The sequence below is a fragment of the Archocentrus centrarchus genome, chromosome 17 (genome assembly GCF_007364275.1).
Source record: "Archocentrus centrarchus isolate MPI-CPG fArcCen1 chromosome 17, fArcCen1, whole genome shotgun sequence".
Lineage (NCBI taxonomy): Eukaryota > Metazoa > Chordata > Actinopteri > Cichliformes > Cichlidae > Archocentrus > Archocentrus centrarchus.
The window spans coordinates 27,642,568-27,662,992 of NC_044362.1; the positions used below are offsets into that span (position 1 = coordinate 27,642,568).

Below are 20,425 nucleotides of genomic sequence, written 5' to 3' on the forward strand. Positions count from 1 at the left end.
CCGGCCTTTCTTCCTCCTCGGGCTGTACACCCACACAAGGTCACCGGCCCTGAAGTCTTTCCCTTTTACCCTCAAGTCATAATTCCTTTTCTGTCTCATTCCCGCTTTCTCCAGCTGATCACGGGCAAAAGCATGGGCCGACTCCAGCCGGTCCTGCAGTCTCCTGGCGTATTCCGGACCCGGTACGACTACCGGAGCGTCCGGAGGCCTCCCCAGTGCCATCTCCGCTGGCGTCCGTAGCTCTCGCCCCAGCATGAGCAGGGCAGGCGTACACAAGGTGGAATCCTGCACAGCGGACCTATACGCCAACAAAACAAGGGGGAGATGCATGTCCCAATCACGCTGGTGCTCTGCATTGAGGATGGCCAGCTGTTTCGCCAGGGTCCTGTTGAAGCGCTCGACGAGCCCATCACTCTGCGGGTGTAACGGTGTCGTCCGGGTCTTTCGCATCCCTAAGCGCTCACACATGACAGAGAAAACAGCCGACTCAAAGTTCCTTCCCTGGTCACTGTGAATGGTTTCTGCCATCCCGAACCTGGCAAACATGCCCTCCACCAGCCTGTCGACCACCGTCTCCGCCTCCTGGTCGGGTATGGCATATGCCTCCGGCCATTTTGTGAAGTAGTCCATGGCAACTAAGACATAACGATTTCCTCTGTCTGTGCGTGGAAAAGGCCCCATCACGTCCACTGCTACTCTCTCCATCGGGGCTCCCACTGCTAACTGCTGTAGCTGGGCCCGGGACTGGTCTGAGGGACCCTTGTGCGCTGCACAGAGGTCACACCGGCGGCAAAAGTCCTCAACATCCCTCCTGAGCTGCCCCCAGTAGAAACTCTGCCGGAGCCGCCGAAGGGTTTTGGAAACTCCAAAATGCCCCACCCCGGCGGTTCCGTGGGAGGCCTTCAAAACTGCCTCCCTCAGGGCCCTGGGGACCACCACCTGCCACCTCTCCTCCCCCGTAGCTGGCTCCTTCCAGGCTCTCTGCAGCACTCCGTCCTTTACTCGGAGAGCTGAAAATTTCACAAACAGTCCTTTAGTTGCAGGTGAGTATCCAGCCACTCCGCTCCACTGCGGTCTTTGACCAGACTCCACCCATTGTAGCACTGGCCGGAGGTCAACATCCTGCTCCTGTTGCGCTCTCCACTCGAGCGGGTCAATCACCTGTGCCACTCTGCAGGCCAGCTCACCTCCGCTACACCCGGAATCATGCTCTCCCCCAGCCCGGAGCTCCTCCTCCCGGGCTTCCCGCTTTTCGCAGTACCGGCAACCAGCTGGAGCACAGGGGCGGCGGGACATGGCATCTGCGTTGGCGTGGTGAGCCCCCGCTCGGTACTTCACTTCGAAGACGTATGGCGCTAATTCCTCCAGCCAGCGTGCAATCTGCCCCTCTGGCTCCTTAAACGCCATTAGCCACTGCAAGGCTGAATGGTCTGACCGGACAGTGAAGGGCAGGCCACAAAGGTAGTACCTGAAGTGACTTATTGCCCGTACTATGGCCAGGAGCTCCCTTCGCGTCACACAGTAGCGTCGTTCAGCCTTATTAAAGGTTCTGCTGAAGTACGCCACCACTCTCTCCCCCGCTGGCCCCACCTGGCTCAACACTGCCCCCATTCCGACATCGCTGGCATCTGTGTCTAGAATAAACGGCAGACTGGGGTCCGGGGTGGCGAGGGTGGGAGATTCTGTTAGGGCGTTTTTCAGCCGCTCAAAAGCCTGTTCACATCCTGCTGACCAGTCAAAGTCACTATCCTTTTTCTGCAGGCGGAACAGGGGCGCAGCAATACAGGAGAACCCCCTTACAAACCGCCTGTAGTAGGACGCCAGACCAAGGAAGCTCTTTAAGTCCTTCAAGTTTGTGGGGGTTGGCCAGTCCTTCACCGCCTGCACTTTCTCCTCCAGCGTACTGATACCCTCACCCCCGATTTTGTGTCCCAGGAACTCCAGCTCTTTCCTCATAAAGCAGCACTTATCAGGGTGGAGTTTCAGGCCCGCTGCCGCTATCCGCTGTAGAATCTGCCGCAGGGATGCCAGAGCTGCCTCGAAGGAACTTCCGTGGACCAGGATGTCGTCCAAGTAGACCAAACATTCCTGTCGGGGAATATCGGCCAGCACCTTTTCCATCAACCTTTCAAACGTGGCCGGCGCATTGCACAGGCCGAAGCAGAGAACACGGAATTGCCACAGCCCCCTGCCTGTGCTGAAAGCAGTCTTTGGTCTGGCTGCGGGGCTGAGGGGCACTTGCCAATACCCGCTACGCAGGTCCAGCGAGGAGAACCAGGAAGAGCCGGAAACCAAATCCAGGCACTCATCGATGCGGGGCAGCGGGTATGAGTCTTTCTTAGTCACACTGTTCAACGGCCTAAATCGACACAGAATCTCATTTTGGGGCTCTTCTTCTTTTTAACCATCACAACCCCCGAGGCCCAGGGGCTGTCGGAGGGTTCAATGACGCCAGCCCTGAGCATCTCCCCGATCGCACTATCAGCCGCAGCCTGATGCGCCAGGGGGAGGCGGCGAGGGCGTGACTTCACAGGCCGTGCATCTCCCGTGTCAATGTCGTGCTGCAGGAGGTGAGTTAAGCCTACCTCGTCTTCTGACAGAGCAAAAATGTCCTTGAACTCCAGCAGCACCTGCCACAGCTCCTCCCGCTGTGGATGATCTAAATCTTGGCAGCTACGTGTCCATATGTCCCTCACTACTGCCAGTCTATCCCCCTCCCCCATTACAGTGTGCTGGTCTGAGGCAGGAGAACCCACCACGGTGGCTAAATCAGGGTCAGGGGACAGGGGTGCAGGGGGGTAGATCGGGGGCGGAAGGTGTGCCTCATGGTGCACCCCCGCTGCTCTCGACTTTGGCGGTTGTAGGTTCGGGGCCTGTGCGGGGCGCACCAGGTCAACCATGGGGCCCCCTGGAAAGGTCAGCGTGTTATTCCCCAGGTCTAAGACACTCTGTGAGGCCCGCAGAAAGTCCAGGCCTAATATGCAAACGTCCTGCACCGCTGCCACCCACACCTCCAAGTTCACTCCCAGGCCCCCCACCTGAATAGGGACCAGTCCTTTTCCCAACATCGGGGCTAACTCACCAGTCACTGTACGCAGTTTTACTGTAGTTGGTTCCAACTGGGTTCCTACCGGCACCACGTCAGGTCTCATCAAGGTCGCAGTGGAGCCAGTGTCGACCAGAGCTGTGCACAGAGCCCCTGCCAGGGTGATGGGGATGTGACAAAAATCCCCTGCACGCGTCCAGCCCACCACCCTCGCGGACTCTGTGCTGTCGTCTGCTTCTGGGGGGAGCTGAGCCCCGCACCCCCAGCTGTACCGTTGGGCTCTGTCCACCGGCGCCCCGGCGGATTGGGACACAGAAGAAGGGGCCTGCGCCGTCCCGCCTACGCAGGCCCTGAGGCGTTTCCCTGAACACCGGCACGGTCTGGGCATCGCACGCTGATGTGGCCCAGCTGTCCGCACGTCCAGCAAACAGGAGGGTCTCGGCGAGGACGAGCACCGCGGCGTGAAGATTGTAGAGACACGCCTCGAACCAGTTCGGTCAATTCGGCCGCCCACGCTGGCACCCCCTGGCCCGGGGCCTCCGGCACCGCAGCCCTCACCACCGGGTCATACTCGCTATGGTCGCACCCCGCAGAAGCCACCACGGCCTCCCTCTCCAAGGCCATCTCCAGGGCCTCGTGCAGATTGCGGGGGTGGGAAAGTTGAGTCTGGATGCGCAGCTCACCAGGGATAATGGCGCGGATGAACTGGTCTCTGGCCAGCTCGTTCTGCACGGCGATGGGCATGTGGGCATATGCTTTCTTCGCTAGCATCTCAATGTCATTAGCCAAAGCGCGAAGCGGCTCACCCGGTTGTCTCCGTCTACTCGTCAGTTCGGACCGCAGGACAGCAGGCTGGCCACACTGCCCAAACCGCCGCTGCAGAGCACCAACCAGAGCCCTGTAGTCACCCCTCTCCGCTGGGCTAAGCAGCAGCAGGCATGCCAAAGCGTCGTCAGTGAGGCACAAGGCTAGCTGGAGTGCTTTAGTGTCTGTGGACCAGGCCGCAGCATGCGCTAACAGTTCAAATTGAGCATGGAAGGCCTCCCAGTCAGCCTTACCGGAGTACTTGGGGGTTTTCACATTTGCCTGGCAGGGCCGGGCGCCACTATCGCCAAGCACGGGCCCCGCGCTGTTCGGGGCGGGCGTCTCCGCGCCCGCGTATATTCCTGCAGTCGATGGGCTAAAGCCAGCGGCGGCCGCCAGGCCTCTGGCAGTCCGTCTGAGGCGGGCCAAACGCTCTCCGGCACTGTCCGCTCCCTCAGGACCCAGCGTGCCCCCAAAGTCACTGTCCATAGCCTCTCTCTTGATCTTCGGGCGGGCCCCGGCCACATCTCGCTGCGCTGCCATAGTTAGCGCAGGCTGTCAACTGAGGTAGCCGAAGCAGGGCTAGCCGACGGTTAGCAGTTTGACTTCTGACACCAATGTAACGTTGTAAACACACTTCCACAGTCGGCGATGTTCACAACAAAGGTCGTCTTTATTAGCAGAAAAACGGCTGCTGTAGGCCACAGCCACGCCAACCACAACTACAACAACGGAACAGCAACACACACACACAGGCAAGCTCTCGGTCTTTTCTCTCTCTCCATGCTGCCTTCACGAACCTCCCGAACAGTCCGAAATCCCACAACATCAACACGCTCTCTAACTAAGAGAATCGCTACAATATGTATGGTTGAAATTTTAAATAGGCAAGCTTTTATTCTGAAAGTGTCCCAGCGTGGCCCATGTGACTGGTAGTAGCCAACCGGATTCTTTTCGGTTCTGACCAAGATCGCTGCAGACACACAGACGTCGAGCTGCCGTTATTAAACAAAGGAAACTTATCTAAAAGAATATCTTTAATTTTTTGAGAAATTGTTTTGTTTTTCCACTTTATCCTGCCCTTCAGACGTGTGTACATTGCTGAATGGGACTTGGTGAGTTCGTGAAAATGTATTTTATTTCTTTTGAGAATTTTATTACGTTGAATGTATTATTTGGAAAACAGTATAAGCTAAGATGTCAGATTTATGTTGTTTGTGTTTTAAAACTTGATATTATGATGCCCATGTGTGAAATTGAAGTGCAAGTGTTGTGTTTTGACTTATCTCCGCTCCGCCATTTTGGCGGGTGTGCGGCTTAATCAGCATCTATTAAGCAAAACGCTGACTCTTGGCTAATGTCTTAAGCAGCCAACGCTTTATTTTGTTTATTTATTGATATTTTATGTTGCTTACATTAGGCCATTTAAGTTGGAGTGGAGAAAAGTTGAGCTAGTACTGAAGTGGGACTTCATAAGCGGTGAAACGAGATGGCGAGCCACCGGACCTGATGAACTGTGAATTTGCTCAGTGGCGGTCCTAGCCTGTTTGGCGCCCTGGGCGAGCATCCCCCCCCCCCCCCCCCCCCCCACACACACACACACACACACAATAGCGATCGCCGCACTACTACACTTGGGGGGGTAATGAGCGACTGCTGTGTGGTGTATGTAGCTTTCTGCCATGGTCTGACAGACAGGCTTTAACAGAAGGTCCCCCCACCATCACAGGCACACTCAGAATTTCTTTTAAATTTCCATCCATCCATCCATTCGCTTCCGCTTATCCTGGTCAGGGTCGCGGGGGGGCTGGAGCCTATCCCAGCTGTCATAGGGCGAGAGGCAGGGTACACCCTGAACAGGTCGCCAGCCTGTCACAGGGCCTTCTTTTAAATTTTTATTTGAAAAAACATGGAAGAAACTGAAATATTACACAGCTTCTGCTTACCTTTATCTTTGCTTGTTTCTCCTCTTCTTCTTTTCTCTTTTTCCTAAACTGTGCACCTGATGGCTTTGACCTTTTCCTTTCCATCTGCCACAATTCGCCACCACCACCGCCCATCCCCAGGGTTGTCAGATCTGACTGACAGTTGCCAGCCCAACACAACAAAACCTCCACTGAAACTCATGTTAATAGCACCAGGTGTGATATATATTTAAATATACAAGCTTTGGGTAACTTGTTAAAATTTTGGCTGCTTTTCACCATATTTGGTAGGTTTTTAGGAAGTTTTTATTGTAAAATTATATATCTATATAATTTTATAATTATATAGAAATATCTATATAATATTCCACCCCAATGTGTTCACAAGCTGCCCAATCTGGCAACACTGCGCCATCCACCAACATTTGTCCAAACTGTCTAGATTCGTATTTGTGTTATTTTTTTTATCAGGATTCGGGTTCACACAAATACTGTGATTTAATGACCATATTTACAGTATTATAAATGAAATTGGCTTTGTGTTCTATCAGTTGTGTGCATCTAATTTTATTAGACGCACAGATTCATTCTGTGGAACATGGGAGGAAAAAAAAAAAAAAAGAGTCAGTTTTGCATATCTCGCAAAAGTTTTGCGAGATCCTGAGTTACTTTTGCGAGATCTCGCAAAACTTTTCAATATTAGGACATACACTTCGCGTTAATCTTGATATGGCAGTGTCCGTGAGGATGAAAGGTTTGGCGAGAGACTGCCAGCAAAAGTCGCCTTTATTTATAATTCAGCGGTTACTGTTGGCTGTAACCAGGCCCAAACTGTACAGGCATGAATGAATGAACCCGGCTGACAGTCTCACTCTCACGCCATCACTGCTTCACTCGACTCGCACCCCAGGCTGAGAGGAGAAGGGGGCGGGGCAGCGCTGTGTGTGTGACGATCGAGTGAAGCAGTGACAGCGAGACAGAGAGAGAATCCCCTGCCTGCCCTTTTTCTTCTGTTACAACCTGTCTGACCATGGCAGAAAGCTACATGCAATACACAGCAAGCAGAGGGCGCCCATTATCCCACAAGTGGAGCAGTGCGGTAGGCGTTGCTGCGGCGATCGCAATGCGTTGGGGGGAGGGGGGCGGTCATGCCGCCCTAGATGAAATGCCGCCCTGGGCGGCTGCCCATGTCGCCCATATCAGAAACCGCCACTGAATTTGCTGATCTGTGCATGTGGAGCAACATGCTGTCTGCTGAGTGTTGACCATTTTCATCCGAACTGGTAGGATTTATCCTTGACTGCTAACAGCAGTGGATTCAAGACTAGCGCAGAACACAGACAATAGAGGGATCAACAGCAGGACAAAAGAAAAGAGACTCTCATGTGCATCACACCTTGTTCAGCCTTTTGCTGGATTATTTTGAGTTGTGTCTTTTGGTTCAATATTTTTATTTTAATATTGAATGACCCTGTGTGGTACTGCTGTGATATTGAGGTGCCGTTTACACGAAGCCATTTTCACTGGAAACGGTGTCGTTTTGATGCGTTTCAGCCTTTCGTTTACACGATGGCGTTTCAGAAACGATCCGCGTTTACACGAGGACATGTGAAACGATGAAAACGATGTAGTTCCCATGCCAGGCCACAAGTTGGCGTTGGTTTTCTCTTTGCAGTTTGTTTACGCAAGACGCGCATGCGTGGAGTGACACAGTAGGTAGTGCGGCAAATTGTTCATTACTTAAAAAACGGCCAATGTGAGAGGTTTTGTGTGGACCGATGATGAGGTTGGATCGCTGCTGCACACAACGCTGAATTACAAAACGGTAAAAACACAGGAAGAGCATAAGAAGCACTCGTGAATCCGCGAGTACTGTTTATCAGTTTGCGCGTGCGCGAAAAACTGGCCGTCGCAACCATAGTGCGCATGTGCGAGTCGAGCGTTTTCAAATCACCCCGGTTTCAAGTGTTTACACGAAAACGCAAGCCGGTGCGTTTCTGAAACGCTCCACTCTGGACCCCGTTTCTGAAACACATCGTTTTCACTCTGTTGTCGTGTAAACAGAAGGGCGAAACGCATCAAAACGACACCGTTGTCGTGTAAACGCAAGGCCGAAACGCATCAAAACGACACCGTTTCAAAATGAAAACGGTCTCGTGTAAACGGCACCTGAGATTGCAAACTATTTTGTTGGTTAAACCTAACATAACATTGAGTCTGCCGAATCTGAATACAGAGCCTAATGTTTGTATTAACTTTAAAAAAAAAAATAATAAAATAGATAAATAGATTTTGAAGCTAGAGAACTAAACTAGGTTTAGTGACTACTGAGTTAACTCAAACAGACAAACCAAAGGGAACTGAACAAATAACCCTAAATTGAAGTTATTTCTTTTGGTTAAGATAACAAAAAGAGGGATTATACACCAGGAAGGTGTATGCTGTTGTGTTTTCTGTTGTCAAAGTCTTTTATGGTTTTTGTTGTGTGTAAATAAATTTTGCCGGCTAATTTAAATTTATTCTCTTGGTCTGTGGTCCTTAATTGTGGTGACACTAACTCTACTCTCCATAGCCGAACCTGTCATCTGGTCCAAATCCTGTAACGACTAAGGTGTTACATTTAGTAGTGAGGAAATTTCATGACGAGGCTTGTTGCACTGGTGGCGTCCTATTATGATACCCCGTGATATTGCACTTGAACGTCACTTTACCCACTAGCAAACACATCATCAGTATTTAAAAATTTTATAAATGTAACTTATTTACAAAGTGAACTGCACTGTAATGCCATAGTCTTTTTAATCCACATTTATATCTTGACTTATATTTATGTCTTCTAAGCACATTTTTAACCTTTAACTCTTTGCTTTTGTTGGGAACAAAACCAGTTCACATTATCAGAAACTACAAGCTACAAACCATATACTACAAAAAATTACTTGAAAAAACTCTGGATAATCTTCAAATCTTTTTCTTAGTGATGTGAAAGAAAGGACATGCAAAAATTCTGTTTCAAAAAAATCCTGCGACTTCTTTTTCAAAGAAATTATAAAACTTTATTTTTTATTTCCATATTCAAGGTTCAAGTCTAATGAGGAAAGAGAAAATTCAGTGACAGATGTATTTTATTTTAAATGAATGCATATTTTTAGGTTTAGGTACTGTAGCCACAAACATCTGTCTTATGTCCGAGGAGAAAACAATTTTTATTTTATCATCCAACAGAAAAATAGGACAGAAATAAACACGTGTTTCTAACAGGGTGGATGACCCACCTTCAAAGTAAACATCTGCCCTCTTCTGGTGGTGTTCAAGAAACACACGTGGTTCAGGGTTTAGAGTTTGTTTAACCTGCTTTCTGAAACGGGACCCATAAAATAACTGGTGTTATCTCAAAAGCAAATCTGAAAAAACAAACAAACAAAAACAACAACAAAGAAACACACAAACAAACAAAAAAAACTGTTTCAACATGATCAAGAAACATTATATTTCCAAAGTGAGCACAGTTACAGTATTATTGGGTTTAATTGATAATCAAGAATACAAAACAAAACAAAAGAATATTTGAATTATACATACCCTTTGAGATTTTCTTGTGAAATGACCATGTATTTTTGTATTTAGTGTTAAAATGAATAGTTTAATCTTGAAATCTTTGCATCCATGTTGCTGGCTTGAGTACATTTCAACAAAACCCAAATAAAATTTTACAACCAAACATGGTTTAAAAAATAAATAACTTTATAGCTGGTTAGTAATTTATTTTTGCTTCTTAAGCTTCTGCATAAAGTGGACGCTGATAACAGCAAACACCATGATGATCAAGCTGACAGAGACCACGACCGTCTTCACCGCACAGATGGTGATGCCACCGGAGAGACTCTCAGACTCTGCAGCACAGAAAAACTTTGTCACAAAATGGAGACCGCAGATCTAAACTGTGACACTCCAGCACAGCACAGCAGATAAAAATGAATCACTGATTTCTCGATTTAAATTTAAGTAGCAGTTTGTTCACTGTGTAACTGACTGAACTCTATTTCAAAACACGGGCAAAGTATAAAAAGTTTTAAAGGATGGCCACGTGCAATAGCAGGTTTTAAGTTAATTTATTTAATTTTATTCTTGAGACTTTTTATTATGTTAGCTGTTATGAAATAGCATCAGCAAAACAAACAACTAAAGGGTTAGACTTTCAATTAAACATTTGTTTTTATCATCCAATGTCCCACAAGTTAAAAGATAATTACTTAGTTTGTATTTTTCTCTCAAGTTTGTGAACATATTTACGGGGATACACTAAAGTTTTATTTAGTAAAGAATTGCTCATATTCTCTACGTTAAATTTCAACCCATAAATTGTCACCAAACCTTTTGTTTATCAGTCTTACAGACAGACATAAGCCCGGTCCACAATTTGATGTCAAAAATATAAGACAATTTGGCACTTTAAGTTACTTTTTTGACATTTCGCATTAGCTCGGTAATTCTCACTTCTCAACACACACACTCACCAGGCTGAAATATTTTTGCCTAGAACCCTGAAAAGTACTGCTGATGTGGGTTTTGTTGATCAGTCATATGAAGGTTTATATTTATTATTTTTAAAATCACAGCAGCAGATTTTTTTTCTGATTACTGGGAGATTAACTGACAAATTCAGTGATTTATCCGTAGGTGGAGACAGAGTTAAAACACTAATGCAGTATATGAGCAAAAAGTATGCAAGTTCTTCAGAAAAAAAAAAAAAATAAATGTGTATTTTCCTTCGCAGACTGTAGAAATCACTGACTTGATGAAATCATGTCTTCTAACCTTACCTGAATGTGTCTTGCAGTGAGAGTTGACCTTTTCGTTGCTGTATTTCCAGCTCACTTGGTTGCTGTGATTACAGATGATAAAGTCTTGCTGCAAATAGACACTGAGAGTGGAGAAATCGGTGGCTTTCATACTTCCTTTTCCTGTGTGAGAACAGTTTGGGGCATCACATTTAAAAGTGCTGCTGATGTGGGAATCTCCTGTGCTGCAGGTCACAGTGAGGTTACAGGAGTCTGAGCTGCTGGACACAGAATCCACTGTCAGGTTAACTGGAGACACTGGATCTGAGGAGCAACAACAGGCTTGAAGAGATTTAATCCAGGCCTATGCTGTATTAACATTTAACAGTGATAATGAAAAGAGAGACCTACCTTGGACTGTGACCTTGTATTCAGCTACCCTTTGGTTTTGTGCCCCAGTTATGATTGCAATATAATTTCCACTGTCACTCTTTTTCACACTCTTCAGTAGCAAAGAATAATTTTGTCCAAAAATCTCAGCTCTGCCTTTATAAGTGCCAAACACTACTGAATTATGATAATTGCTTTTAGCTACAATATTAATTATATTAAATCTCCAGGAAAAATCTCCCCTTTTGATGAATCCAACAAATCTCTTTACAGCCAGAAGTAAGTCATTTCCATGCTCCACAAACACATGCTCAGGTCCTAAAAACACAACAACAGCAAAATAAAATTAATATAAAATTAATAATAATAGTATTTTTAGTTTACTGATGAAAGAAAATGATTAGTTAATTCAAAATGTTTACCCTGCTGCCCTCTGGCAGCCGCTACAGGAGCATTAAAGCCAGAACAAACAGACTCAAGAACAGTTTCTTCACTATCACCACCCTGAACTCACACACACACACACACTGTAACTGTGCAACACCCACATCTCTGTGCAATATTATATCATTCATACTGAACAATATCTATCACTCCTACATTGTGTAATATCTGATATTCATTCACTAGTGAAATATTCATTCACCAAATATAATACTCACCATCTTCATTATTATATGTATACACTTATTTTATTTTTTACAGCGTATGTATTTGTATACATTCTCTTATTTTCTGTATTTTTTATACATTTTATTTTCTGTATATTTTTTCTACATACTGTTTTATTTTCTGTATATTAGATTAGATTAGATTCAACTCATTGTCATTGTGCGCACAAGGCACACAACGAATTGATCGTTCCAGAGACGAACATCTGCGGTCATGCAGCCAGAGACCGGCGCTACTGTTAGGCAATGTGGTTTAAGTGTCTTGCCCAAGGACACAATGCAGCGCAGGGACAGGGGCTCAAACCTGCAAGGCAAGCGCCTACCCACTGCGCCACTGCCACGAATCTTTTAGATTATATCAGATTATTATATTTTTATTTTAGAAAGTTTGACTTTCTGTTGTATGGCACTGAACAGGAGTGGCCCTCCAATCTCACTGTACATCCTGTATAATGCCAATAAAAGCTTTCTATTCTATTCTGTTCTATTCTGTTCTGTTCTTTTCTAATTTTGCAGCAAAAGTAGAGTTTTACACAAAGGAATCAATAATAATTTGGTGGAAATATAACCAATTAAAAGACAAAAACATCTGTCAGCATAATCCATGAAAGATGAATGTTTTAAAAAGACATTATGATAATAAGTTTAATTCATTACAAATGCAATTTTTAATCCAAAGAGATTGGCAGTATTTTCATTAGGTCTCTCATAACTCACACAGACATCAGTGGAAATTTATGGACTCAGTATAGAAAATATCACTTGTTTGATCGTCACTGAGACCTGGGACACCTTATAGATACCTGCTGATAAACTAACTTCTTCCTGAATTTTGCTCTAATAAAAGAACATGTACATTAAAATCTGGATATCTTTCTTCTCCTACCTCTTGCCTTGGTGCAGGACAGCAGTGCCAGTATCACAGAGAAAAGCATTGCAGTCTTGAGCCTTCTCAACAAGTGCAACACCTTGGAAGTGGTTAAGAGTGACAGAGCCACACGGACAGCCCCTTTTCGCAGTTGTTCTTCCTCGACACAGACTCACAGAGCAAGAACACAAACTTTTCTAATTCAATTTCCTTTCAAAGGAATATTTCACTGCTTGAAATCTGTCAATAAGGAAGGAAACCATCAAGTAAGCAGTTTTGAATGTGCATGAAAAGGCAGCAAATAAGAGTGCTGTATGCTTCCACAAAGCTTGCTGGCTTCTTGGAAAAGATAATAGCTTGGACTTTCAACTTTTGCTTAAGAGGAGTTAGATCTCTTTTAAGAAGTCTGAAAAACAAAATGCAGCTAATTAGGTTTTATGGTGTGTTTGATATATTTTGTTACTTTAGGATTCAAACACTTGAACTCATGTTATTAGCTCACTACACTTCCAGTGTTAGCCACATTCATTCTCACATGTCTGTGTTAAAATAGTTCTCACAATTTCTGATTACTCTGAATGTTACCTGAATTTTCCGTGTGTAAACTTTATGTGTCATAGTGTAGCTCCGATCTGACCACAGTTCGGCAGCAGCGCAGCCCAGCAGCGGAAACTCAAGTCTTACCAGCATTTGTCAGCAGGCAACACAAAAGTGGTTACTCAGTTCAGACTGCTTTCAGGTACAGAAACCAAATGTGCTGGAAGTGGTTCAGACAAACAAACAAAGCTGATGCTATCTTTAAGTTTTGCTTTTTCTTTAGAAACTGAACTACAATTAGTAACAAACTATTTGTTTATTGTTGCTTCTTGTATTCCTCCATGAGGTGGACACTGCTAACAGCAAACACTATGATGTTCGATGAGGGTCGACTTTTTTCAGGAGAGTAAGGTTTACTCTGGAAAATGAGAGAGCTTCTTCCCTCTCACCGACAATATTGACACGTTTCCTTTGAAATGTACCACAATACACTTCAGTAACCACATAAATATTTCCATGACTGTGCATATGAGGCAAAACTTATATAGACAAAAGCATTTGCCAGATGAATGCATTTCTGAAAAGACTACAATATGGTGAAAAGTTTATAATTTACTGGTATTATAATCTCTTAAATTTTCATCAGGATATCGGTCAATATTTTCATTTCTTTGGCTACGAAGGCTCAGTTCTGAAAGCCGAGCTTTTGCTCGTTGTATTTTGTCTCAGAACAGGATTCTTTTTATGTATATTAGGAAGCTAAGTTATTAAAGTGAAATGAGAATTTTTACTCTACATCAACTAATTTGACAAAACTTCTTCAGGCACACTCACACTGAAATTATGATGTACTTGAAGACTTTAACATGACAAATAAGAGAGTTAGGCTATCTGAACTGGAAATATTAACCAAATTCTTTCTCATACATGTAGGTCTATATTTAAACACATCTTAGATTGCTTTGTCAAAACTAACTTTATGAACAAATGTTTTACTTGCCCAACCAATCAAAAGAAAAATGTGAATGTGAAAACCTTGAAAAGTGTAGGAATGTTGAATTTGCATTTCCATCATGTTTTGCTTCCCATGCTTAGCTTAATTACATTAAAAAACACACATAATCATTCATCTGCTTTCTTTCCTGGGTATGTGGTTGCTAGTCTACTCTTTACATCACTTTCCCATGTTGTCTTTCTGACTCTCGTTCATGAAACCCGCCTCCTTCCCATCCCTGCCTCACTGTGGTCTCTCAGAGCCTCCATTTTCATCTTCACCACCACCAGCATCTACACTCTGAGGCTCCTGTCCTCAATCCTATCACTGCTGGGATTCTGTTCTGCTATGATGGTCATCAGAGTCTATTCACCGTTGTCAAGGCATTTTTTTCATCTGGGCCAAATATGACACATGTGGTTATTACATGGCTTGATGAAGGTATACATTAGGCATCTTGTGCCAGTACTGAAACTGTACTGGGCCAGCACAGGGCCACCAGTGCACCTGCAGCTGGCCTCACACTGGCCCATGTGTGGGTCACCTCTGACAAACCAGATGTGGGCCATCAAAGGGCCGTAATTCTTTGTGGAACGTGGGACAGATACAGGCCAGACCAGTTTTATTATGTGGGTAGTTTATTGCTAATATTACTGCAACTCAACATGTCAGGGCTCTGGATTTGTAACAGAGTTTTGCATGATCTAACATATTTACTTCCTGCTGTCTCTGCTAAGTTTTCATTTGAGGAGACTCCTCATCACAAATGACTGTTTCTGTCACACTCACGATGTTCACCTGTAAATTACTGAAGAACACATCATGCTTTTATAAGATGTGAGAAACTCCCTGATTGAAGTTTAAGGCTTCACCTGAAAAATTTTTATGTTTAACAAATACAAACAATACATTTTCAAAATATGTTTTCATTTGTGCTTAAGTGTTTGCAATACAAAAAAACTGACATATTTTTCCTTTTTTCACAAGACTTTACACGTTTAACATGCTGATTTCAATCCATTGGTATTAAGGGCAGACAGGTGGGCAGCACAGCTCCACGTTAACACACCGCCCTCTTCTGGTCAAGTTTAAGAAACGCACGTAATTTGGTGGAGCTTGGTGAACCTTTCTGAAATAAAACCCATAAATACTGTTTTTGTTGTGGTTCTGAGGAACAAATCCTTCATAAAAATGTTAATGACAAACAAATCTTATATTTACAAAATGACCGCAGTTAATATTGGGTTTAACTAATAGATAATCATGAGAAAAATAGCATTTATGTTTCGTTGTGTGGAGTTTTATTGTGAAGTTACAAAGTTTCCGTTTACATTCAGTTACGCACCAAAATAAACATCCCTGAAGCTCTGCAGGGATTTCAGTCCATGTAAAACATTTCAAAGACGTTTTTCATAAGTAAAAATTAAAAAAAAAAAAAAATCTTGCTTCCTTTGAACCTGCTGCATGTCGCTGGATTTGGCTGCATTGTTACATTTCAAATGCAGAATTTCCGTCATATAATAGAACAAAAAACAACAACAAGGACCTATTTTTAACCAAAGGTGCTGCAAGTGAGAAAAAAAAACAAACAGCTTCTTTAACTTCATATTTTTCTACATAAGAACGAGCTTTATGTACAGTTGGTTAGCAGGAAACTTTATTCTTTCTTCTTAATCTTCTCCATGACGTGCACACTGATGACAGCAAACACCATGATGATCAGACCGACAGAGAAGACGACTGTCTTCACCACGCAGAAGGAAACACCATCTGAAGCTGCAACACAGAAAAACAGGCGACTTCATCACAGCATGGAGACAGCAGATCCAAACTGTGGCACTGAAGAACACCAGAGCCAAAGTTATGAACCACTAATTTCACTAAGAGAAAGTCTACTGCACTTTGTCTACTTTGTGGCCGAACTCTGTTTTTCAAAATGCAGGCAATATAGGAATGTTTCAAAGACTGCACTTGTGCAATAGGAAATTTTAAAACAGATAATTAATTATCTGCCTTCATTTTACTCTGAAGGCCAACAATTTTTGTGCAATGTCAAATTTTTGTTTTGAATTCAATAATAATCTAACTAGAGGGGCAGATCTTTTATTTAACAATGGTTTCTAGCATGTAATGGAAATCTGATGTACACTGAGTATCAAACATACACCCCACTGTCCTACCAAAGGGTCTAATCTGCTGCTCAATTATTTCAGGAATATAAAAACAACATTTTGTCTTTTAATCTTACTTGTCTCACAGTAAGGTTTGATCTCCTTCTTACTCTGCTCCCAGCTCACTTGGTAATGGGCAGCAGCTTTCAAATTCTTTTGTTCCACCTGTGAGCAGCTTCTGGTGTCACATGTAAAGGTGCTGCTGATGTGAGCGTCTGTTGTGCTGCAGGTCACAGTGAGGTTACAGGAGTCTGAGCTGCTGGACACAGAGTCCACTGTCAGGCTAACTGGAGAAACTGGATCTGAGCAACAACAGGAGCAGGTTTAGAGCAGGTCTGTGATGTGTTAACATTTAAAAGTTCAAAAGAAAAGAGAAACCTACCTTGGACTGTGACCTTGTATTCAGCTACTCTTTGCTCTTGTACCCCAACCACTATTCCAATGTAATCTCCACTGTCACTGTGTTGAACATTCTTTAATAACAAAGAGTAATTTTGTTTAAACAGCTCAGCCCTTCCTTCATAGCCATCAAATAATATTGCCTCTGTGCTATAACCGATTTTACCAACATAATTACTGGTATTAAATTTCCAGAAAAAATCTGTCTTTTTGTCAAGTACAACAGGTTTCTGTACATCCAGGAGTAAGTCTTCTCCATGCAGCACAAACCCATGTTGGAGCCCTAAAAGAACAAAATAACAAACACCTGATGTCACAATTGTTTTGTGTACATGTAATCTTCATGGTAGGATGAGATAAAAAGGCAAAAAAAAAAACCAAAAACCCAGAAACATGTGAACACGTTTTTTATTTCAGTTCTAAATTGATGTGAAATTAACTATTTTGCTGTTAATTTTTAGCTAATTCTAATAATTTTCATACTAAGGTATGGTTGTCTTTTTGACAGTAGCAGCTGGTTGCAGCAGTGTGTGTTTATTGTTTTGTTTTTCCATCACGTTGCTTTTTTACAAAAAAAACCAAAACTTTTTCCTACCTTGTGTCTCAGTGCAGGACAGCAGTGCCAGAACCACCAAGGAAAACATTGTACCGTCTTGAGCTTTCTCCAAAACGCAACACCAGGAAGTCATTTACAAAAATGGTGGAACCACAGGGTCAGCCTCTCGTCACAGTCGTGTTTCCTCCTCAGACTTTCCGTGCAGAAGCCAGCACACAAATTTATCTGCTTTAATTTCCTTTCAGTGCTGAGTCAGCAGCTGAAATTTGTTGCTGAGAAGTGACACAGTTAAAACAGTTTTGAATGTAAGTGCACACACAGAGGATTAGTATTTCAGTCTTCATGTAGGAAGGTTTTGTTTTTTATGACACTACAAAAAATGCAACATGTTGAATAGTATACTGTATTATATTTGTTTAGTTTTGATTCACCTGAATTCTTGAACATATCTGAGTTTTTCACTCCACTTGGAAGGATATTGATATTCTTTCTCACTGGTTTCTTCTTCTTAAACACTTCTTGCCTTGTCAGGTTTATTTGAATGTGAGATGAAGTATCATAGTAGTAGATTATGGTGATATACTTTAACTCTGCACAGACCACAGCAGCACCGGAAAGACTTGAAACTCACGAACACTCAAATAGCAGCTGTCAAAACAGAAGTGGTTATTTCCCTGTAAATTCAAATGTGTTAATCTTACAAAAAGATTTCCTCAAAAAATTAATAAAAATTCGTGGGATGGATAAAGTATTTAATATTTTGCCTCAGTGTTAAACCACTAAAGCGCTTGCAGTGTATGAATGAGCAAAGCTGTATGCAAATAATTCACAAAAAATAAAAAAAATTAAAATCACAGGAGATTTTCCTTGAGGAAAAGCTGCAAAATCAATTGGAAGAAATATATGAATACACTGCAATTAATTATCTACATTATCTACCAAGGCCTTTAACACGTTTTTGGTATCCATCCATTCATTCGCTTCCGCTCATCCTGTTCAGGGTCGCGGGGAGGCTGCAGCCTTTTCCAGCTGTTATAGGGTGAGAGGCAGGGTACATCCTGAACAGGTTGCCAGCCTGTCGCAGAGCCAACACAGAGACACAAACAACCTTTCACACTCACATTCACGCTCTCATTCACACCTATTGGCAATTTAGAGTAGCCAGTTAACCTAACCCCAGTAAGTGCATGTCTAGTGTAATTGAAATTATATTTCATATCAATAGAAGGAGATAGAATCAGACATAATATAAAATTTGCATGCTGGACACAGAATCCACTGTCAGATTAAACCCTTTAATTTTGAACTACTGCAGCTCTTGAACTGCAGTCGAAAAAAGTGCTGGCCCACTGCTGGCATGATAAGTGGTGTGTCAACTGAATGTGTCTTGCAATGATGGCACTGCTTATATGATGGCATGCCACATGTAGCATGATTGTGGTTTGGTTTTTGTGGCCATGCTACACATGGCCCGATTGTGGCTGAGCCTATGCTCCACATATTTGTCTCATATGAACAGGTGTAACAGTACCAATTCTTTGTTAATAGTATTTACAGTTTTGTCCTGTCTCTATTTGTTATTTTTGTGTTTATTTATGTAGAATTCAACAAAAAGTATTTGTTCATGTAGTTTACCTGACGTGTTTGGATAACTCTGGTTGGTGTGAGGAACCTTTCATTTGTTATTGTTTCTGTGCCCCTACGTTTGGTTTTCTAGGACAACTCTTTTATAAAGAGCAGTTTCGTGCTTCACCCTGCTCCTTTCCCTGTTGCATTTGGTGGGAGCGGGGCTTAGAGTGATCAATCGCTAACTGGAATATGTTCTTTTATTACAACTTTGTCAGCAAACAGAGATTCCCTCCAAAATATGTTGGTGGTCCGGCTCATCATTATTCAACACAATGCAGAGAAAGAAAGAAGAAGCCGCCGGTTACACAGACACACATGTGTTCTCTTAAGTGTGAACCACAAAGAATTGTTAAGTCTTACCTTTACCATGTAAAGTCTTTCAGAGTCTACAACAATTAAGTGCATTCAAACTCATAAACACACCCACATCACTTGCTTCAGCAGTGACTGAAAAAGTTTGTTAGAATTGATGAGTAATAATCAAAACAGATGGCCCGATTACTGACACTGTTGTTAGACAAGAAGGTCTGGCTCACAGACTCCACTAATTCATCTCAAGGTGTTCTGTCAGGTTGAGGTCAGGACTCTGTGCAGGCCAGTGAACTTCTTCCACAACAAACTCATTCATTAAGCAACAGAGGCAATTAGCACGAGCAATGCTCAGGGGGAACCATGGGCTGTGAATTTTTTCTGGCTAGATCGCTGCACTTCATGCTGTCATTTCCAATCATTTCCACTATGTTATAAAACCATTAACAGTTGACTGTGGAATATTTAGTAGCGAGGAAATTTCACGACTGGACTTGTTGCACAAGTGGCATCATTTCACTGAGAGGCCCAATTCTTTCACTAATGTTTGTAGCTGCAGTCTGGATGCCCAGGTGCTTGGTTTTATACACTTGTGGCCATAGAAGTGATTGGAACACCTGAATTCAATGAGTTGGGTGGGTGAGTGAATACTTTTGGCAAAATAATGTAATTGAAGTTCATGTTAACCTCTAGCAAAAAAGTCATCAGTATTTAAAAATTTAAAAAATCTAACTTATGTACAAAGTGAACTGCCTACTACAAAAAATTACTAGAAAAGAAAGAGGAAAGTCTTTAATTCAACTCTTTCTCTTAGAAATGTGAAAGAAGGGACACGCAATGGCAATGAAAAAAATCTGTTTCAACAAATCCTGAAGATTATTTTTCAAATAAATGATAAAGCTGTATTTTTAATTTTCCATTTCAAAAGAAACTTAAGGTTGGTAGTCTCTTCAAGTCTAATGTGGAAATAGACAATTCAGTGACAGATACATTTTATTTTAAATGAATCCATATTTTAGGTACTGTAGCCACAAACATCTGTCTTGTGTCTGAAGCGAAAATAATTTTTATTTTATCATCCAACAGAAAAATAGGACAGAAATAAACACGTGTTTCTAACAGGGTGGATGACCGACCTCAAAGTAAACATCTGCCCTCTTCTGGTTGTGTTCAAGAAACACACGTGGTTCAGGATTTAGAGTTTGTTTAACCTGCTTTCTGAAACGGGACCCATAAATAACTGGTGTTATCTCAAAAGGAAATCCTCTAAAAAAACAAACCAACACACAAACAACCAAACATGCTGCAAGTGGTCAAAAAATAGATAAATAACTTTATTGCTGGT

The 20,425-nt window shown here is 43.2% G+C and overlaps 2 protein-coding genes across 2 annotated transcripts; both read right to left on the reverse strand.

Moving 5' to 3' along the window:
- Positions 1-9,537: 9,537 nt before the first annotated feature.
- LOC115795611 (uncharacterized) lies at positions 9,538-12,552 on the reverse strand. The gene is made up of 4 exons (XM_030751597.1): positions 12,504-12,552; positions 10,968-11,264; positions 10,599-10,880; positions 9,538-9,668 (listed from the first exon to the last, which is right to left on the reverse strand). Exons 1-4 carry the CDS (start codon positions 12,550-12,552, stop codon positions 9,538-9,540), a joined length of 759 nt encoding a protein of 252 aa, XP_030607457.1.
- Positions 12,553-14,663: 2,111 nt separating this feature from the next.
- Positions 14,664-17,322, reverse strand: LOC115796170 (SLAM family member 6). Its single transcript, XM_030752449.1, has 4 exons — positions 17,182-17,322; positions 16,570-16,869; positions 16,265-16,489; positions 14,664-15,792 (listed from the first exon to the last, which is right to left on the reverse strand). Exons 1-4 carry the CDS (start codon positions 17,273-17,275, stop codon positions 15,674-15,676), a joined length of 738 nt encoding a protein of 245 aa, XP_030608309.1. The 5' UTR covers positions 17,276-17,322; the 3' UTR covers positions 14,664-15,673.
- Positions 17,323-20,425: the final 3,103 nt, after the last annotated feature.